The sequence below is a fragment of the Candoia aspera genome, chromosome 1 (assembly GCF_035149785.1).
Source record: "Candoia aspera isolate rCanAsp1 chromosome 1, rCanAsp1.hap2, whole genome shotgun sequence".
Lineage (NCBI taxonomy): Eukaryota > Metazoa > Chordata > Lepidosauria > Squamata > Boidae > Candoia > Candoia aspera.
The window spans coordinates 93753780-93758959 of NC_086153.1; the positions used below are offsets into that span (position 1 = coordinate 93753780).

At 39.2% G+C, this 5180-nt stretch overlaps 1 protein-coding gene across 1 annotated transcript; it reads left to right on the plus strand.

The window, feature by feature from the left end:
* Window positions 1-238: 238 nt before the first annotated feature.
* LOC134488329 (trace amine-associated receptor 5-like) lies at window positions 239-1885 on the plus strand. The gene has a single exon (XM_063290701.1). It carries the CDS (start codon window positions 281-283, stop codon window positions 1304-1306), a length of 1026 nt encoding a protein of 341 aa, XP_063146771.1. The 5' UTR covers window positions 239-280; the 3' UTR covers window positions 1307-1885.
* The last annotated feature ends 3295 nt before the right edge of the window (window positions 1886-5180 follow it).

Consider the following 5180-nt stretch of genomic DNA (forward strand, 5'->3'; position numbering starts at 1 on the left):
AGTGGTTCCACACTGGCAAATCAAGAAATAAAAAAGTTGAATAATGTTGAATACTAACCCAGTGGGATTATGCCAGATGGAACAATCACACATTTTTCATTCAGTGCCTTAGGCTACAGTAGCAATCTTTCAACCAAACATGGAGACAAGCTCTGACTAATATTGTTCCTCAGCATGGGGATCACATTCTCTACCTCATGATTCACATAATCTCTCTCTCTTTTTTTTCTTGGAGACAGTTTGACACATCAGAAGGAAAGTTAAGACAATCTGAAGCCGAATGAGTTCTACTGCAGAAGCTGCTACGCCAGTCCCACTGTGCTTTAAGGTGAATGGCTCCTGCTCAAGAACCCTACATCCCTTTGGAGTCCAGTTAGCCATTTATGTGGTCTGTGCTATTGGTGTGTTACTTACTATCATGGGGAATCTGTTGGTAGTGATTGCTATCTTCCACTTCAAAATACTTCACACTCCCACTAACTTCTTGCTACTCTCTCTTGCCCTGGCAGATTTCCTCCTGGGCTTAACAGTCCTTCCCTTCAGCACAATCCGCTCTGTAGAGAGCTGCTGGTATTTTGGCGATAACTTTTGCCAGCTCCACACTTTTCTGGATACAGTCTTTTGCTTGACTTCCATATTTCACCTCTGTTTTATCTCCATCGACCGTCACTCTGCCATCTGTGACCCTTTGCTCTATCCTACCAAGTTCACCCTACGGGTTGCTTGCATCTACATAGCCCTGGGGTGGGGGATTCCTGTAGTTTACACTTCCATCTTCCTTTACAGCAAAGGAATTGAGGAAGGGTTAGGTCAGTTTTTGCAAGACATGCCCTGCATTGGGAGTTGTCAGCTGCTGTTCAACAAACTCTGGGGCTGGATCAACTTCCCAGTCTTCTTCTTCCCCTGCCTCATCATGATAGGGTTGTATATCAAAATATTTATTGTGGCAACTAGACAAGCTAAACAGATCAGCAACATGAACCAAACCCACAGGGGGAGCAACCATCAGACAGGAGCTGCAAAAAGAGAAAGGAAGGCAGCAAAAACCTTAGGTGTCACAGTAGGAATCTACCTCTTTTGCTGGTTGCCATTTACAATAGACACTCTCCTAGACAGCCTGCTGGATTTCATTACCCCTCCTGTTGTGTTTGATATTCTTATTTGGCTTGCTTACTTTAATTCTGCCTGTAACCCCTTGATTTATGTGTTTTCCTATCGTTGGTTCAAGAAAGCCATGAAGCTCATTGTAACATGCCAGGTCTTCTCTACAAGAACATCTACAATTGACCTATATCAAGAGGAATGATCTATTGTTGGGAGGGCAAATATGGTTGGCCTGATATATTCTGATGTTTGGGAAAAGTAGAAAATAGCATTCCCACCCACCTTGCAATCAAAGTACATAAAAGTGAAGGTCAATGAAGCTATTTTGGTAGGAGACACAGGAAATTCTTCCCCTTCCTGGCAGTGAAACAACAATAATGAATTAAATGGCTCATCATTTTCTGCCCTTTCACGAACCCCCAAATCACTTTCCTGAGGCAGCTGCTTTAGTTTTCCTAATAGGCTAAAGTCCACTGTCCTTTGACTAACTTCATTCCATTCTTTTCAAGACAACGTAACGTGCTATAACACAACATGCATGGAATGTGGAATACATTGAAAATGCTTAAGCACAAGTATAACCTACTGGTGATGAAAGTGATGTGTTTGTTTATTTTTCTTTCTACATTTATTACAAGAATAATTTCATTTTAGTAATGAAAAGAGAGTGGTGTTGTCCAGATGTAGCAATTCAGTTCAACCAAGCAGAGTCAAAATACGGTTGAAAGCTTGTACTGGGTAATCAGTAAGATAAAGAACTGTGGATTAATTGTAGAATTTTACTTGGTGACATCAGTGAATCAGTAAATCAAAGCTCATTTGCTTTTTAAGTGATCTATATACTGTATATTTCAAAGTATAATAAGGAATAATAACAAAAAGAAAAATAGAAATGTTATTGTGAGCGATGGCATCTGTGGTGGCATGTTCAAAACCTGCCACTAATCATCACTACTTACTTCTTAGGAGTTACTATTCTCCATGTTTGATCACGTACTGCTTGCAGATAATGAGCACAAATGAATCTCTTTGGAAATAATTATTTGATGTGAAGAAATATGTAAATATCAATAACTTGTTCAGCATCCTTTAGCTTCAGTCATATATAAGCAGTAAAAGCTGAGCTCTGTTGATCAGCTGCAAGATGTGTATGTCTCCTTTTTGCTTGGTATCGCATCCATGGACATTGGCTTCTGCCATTGACTATTTTACAAGCAAATGTGTTGACTGGTTGACACACTGCACTATGCCATTATTTGTTTAATCATAGGTTGTTGGGTTAGAGGACAGGCTAAACCAAAACCAGAACCAAACCAAGTATATTGTGGCTTAGCATGATATGCAGATCCAGCCCCTACCAATCATGAAGTTCAGCTTAGTTCAGATTTGGGCAAAGAGAATGTTGTTTGGCCCTCCAGTCACTGTGAAAAAGCCAGAAGCAGTTCACACACTCGCCTTGTCCTCCTGCTGTACCTCTCATGTGTACCTCTCCTCTTTGACTTTCAGCTAGCTGCAGAGAGTTAATTATAACTGTGGCAGACTCTTAACAGAAATGCCACTGTAGGTGTAACTCGTTATAATGATGGTTGCCCTGAAAGTAAAAGGGACTTCATGGCAACAAAGGAGGGAAAGAGCTGAAAGTGCAGTTCATCCATCAGTTACTCTTAAGATCACTGTTATGTTCTGGGTTAGGCAACCCTATACCCGGTCTTGGCCAAAACAGAGAAAGACAAAAAAGTCTTTTCTTCCTTCCTATTACATACTTAGATTGGGTAGTTTAGTCAACTTTTAGAGTAATACTTCCTTCAACATCATTATGCACATTTCAATCCACTGTTTTGGTAAAGCAAAGTTGTTACAGTTTACTTCTCTCCCATTAATGCAAGGTACTTAAACTACATGGATTCATTTTACCTGTTGCAATGCTGTAGACCAGGGTTTCTCAACCTTGGCCACTTTAAGATGTGTGGACTTCACTTCTGTAGCCGCATGCTGGCTGGGGAATTCTGGGAGTTGAAGTCCACACATCTTAAAGTGGCCAAGCTTAAGAAACACTGATGTAGACATAGGCATTCGTTCCCAACCACAAACAAAACGATGAAACATAACTCAGGACATCACAATGTGAGTTTCACTCTTTTGTATTTGAGTCACAATGTGTGGGCAAATAGGTTGGAGTGCAGACTTTCTGACTTTAAAGTTTTTTTATTATATTTGAAGCAAGCATAAAAAAACTACAAGAAAATAAAAAACCTACAAACAAACAAACAAACAAAGTGTGAAACACAGGAAAAAAAGACTTTTAGAAGATTACATATACAGGTGACTTCCAACTTTCAACAGCATGAATATACAGCAATTCCCATAATCAAACCCTTTCTCTATATCAAACCAAAATCACATTATTTCTGTAAATCCTTCCGTTAACACATGTATGAATCTCTAATACAATTGCTCCTTCCCTTTACATAAAGAAGAAAATATATACAGTATATATAAATTTCTAATTCAACTTCCCTCTCCCATAAAACACATTCCATTTAATTATTTCCTTCCTACTACTATTCTATATGTTTCTGTTTACATAATAAACATCAAATTATAAAAACAAATAAGTTGTCTGCCTTTATAATTAATAAAACTATAACAATCTTAACCCTATTAAACCTGAAGAGGAATAAAAATATTATTATATCTTATCAATACCTTTTAAATCTTACAAATCTAAAATCTTGTAAAACTTAATCCAAATCGCTAAAAAAAAATGAAATCATAATAACCTCATTATCAGTCCAGTTACATATTCTTAATTTTTTTCTACCCCTCCTCAAAATATACCAAGGCATTTACATAATCTCCCATTACACATGAGGCTTTTTTGGGGGGGTAAAAATCCAACAGCCCAACTGCCCCGCAAAACGCAGTCTTCTCAGCAAAAGAAAAAAGAAACTCCCACATAACAAGCTCTTCCTGTCATGTTCACCGTTCCAATGTTGCCGGTACATCGTAACGTTTCGCATGTCATTTGGCTGATGCGTGTTTCGTCTGGGAGGGGAGGAGGATTCCATCTCGTGGGGTTGTTATATGTTAGCAGCTGGACTGGAATGTGTTTGGGTTATCTCGTGTGTTCAAGGTTCCTTTCCCAGGACATCAGCAGAAACGGTTACCAGCACCTGGGGGGGGGGGGGGGGGAGTTTGCAACGGGAAGGCGAGGGGAGGGATTACGTTTGAGGCGAGGGTTTTTAGTTTGTATTTGGCGCGCTTTTGCTCATGCTCAGCTTTCTCTGTATTTGCACACTATTCTTTAATAAATCAGATATCATTAAGTTCCTGCTTGTGAGTCTGAGTCTATTAGGGAAGGCAATCCTTACACTTCCTTCCCATAGCTCTGATTCAGATAGTCATAACATTTCCCCAGCATAGCAACTCCTTGTGCAGCCTTAAACTCACACAGTCGTTTTAACCCCCTCAACACCAAACCACGATCTTCAATAGGCAATACTTCAGTTTCTCCAACAGCAAGAAAATCCCCATCTTTACCACAATCTTCACCATCCATCATGACATTTTCAGCCAAATAACACATTTTAGCAACAATCTCTTCTCCAATATTCCGAACACTCTGCAAAATAGCTTGACCGGCACTCTGAAAGGATCTCTTTAAGCTCATGACGGTTCTAAGAAGTCTTCTTCAAAATCTTCCATGGTTCAGGCAGTAGATTATGGCGCCCCCTAGACAATTAAACTCAGGGAGATAGGAGTTAATGAGTTAATGAAAAACTTCGGTCTGAAATTGACAAAAGAACGTATACTGGCAAACAAATCCCAAAGAAAGTGAACAGAAAGCCAAAAATTTTTAAAATCACATCCAGTGTGTAGGAGAACAATCCATCCTTCAAATTCACCACCAGAAATAGCAACGGAAAGGCAACCATGCACTCTCAAATCCTCACTACACTTCAAATGGGAAAACAAGCCAAAGCTTTTTAAAGAAATTAAAAATATACTCCAAAAAATAACGATATTCACCAAGAGATTCCACTTCTTACTGTAAAAAGCTTCTCTTTGAATACAAA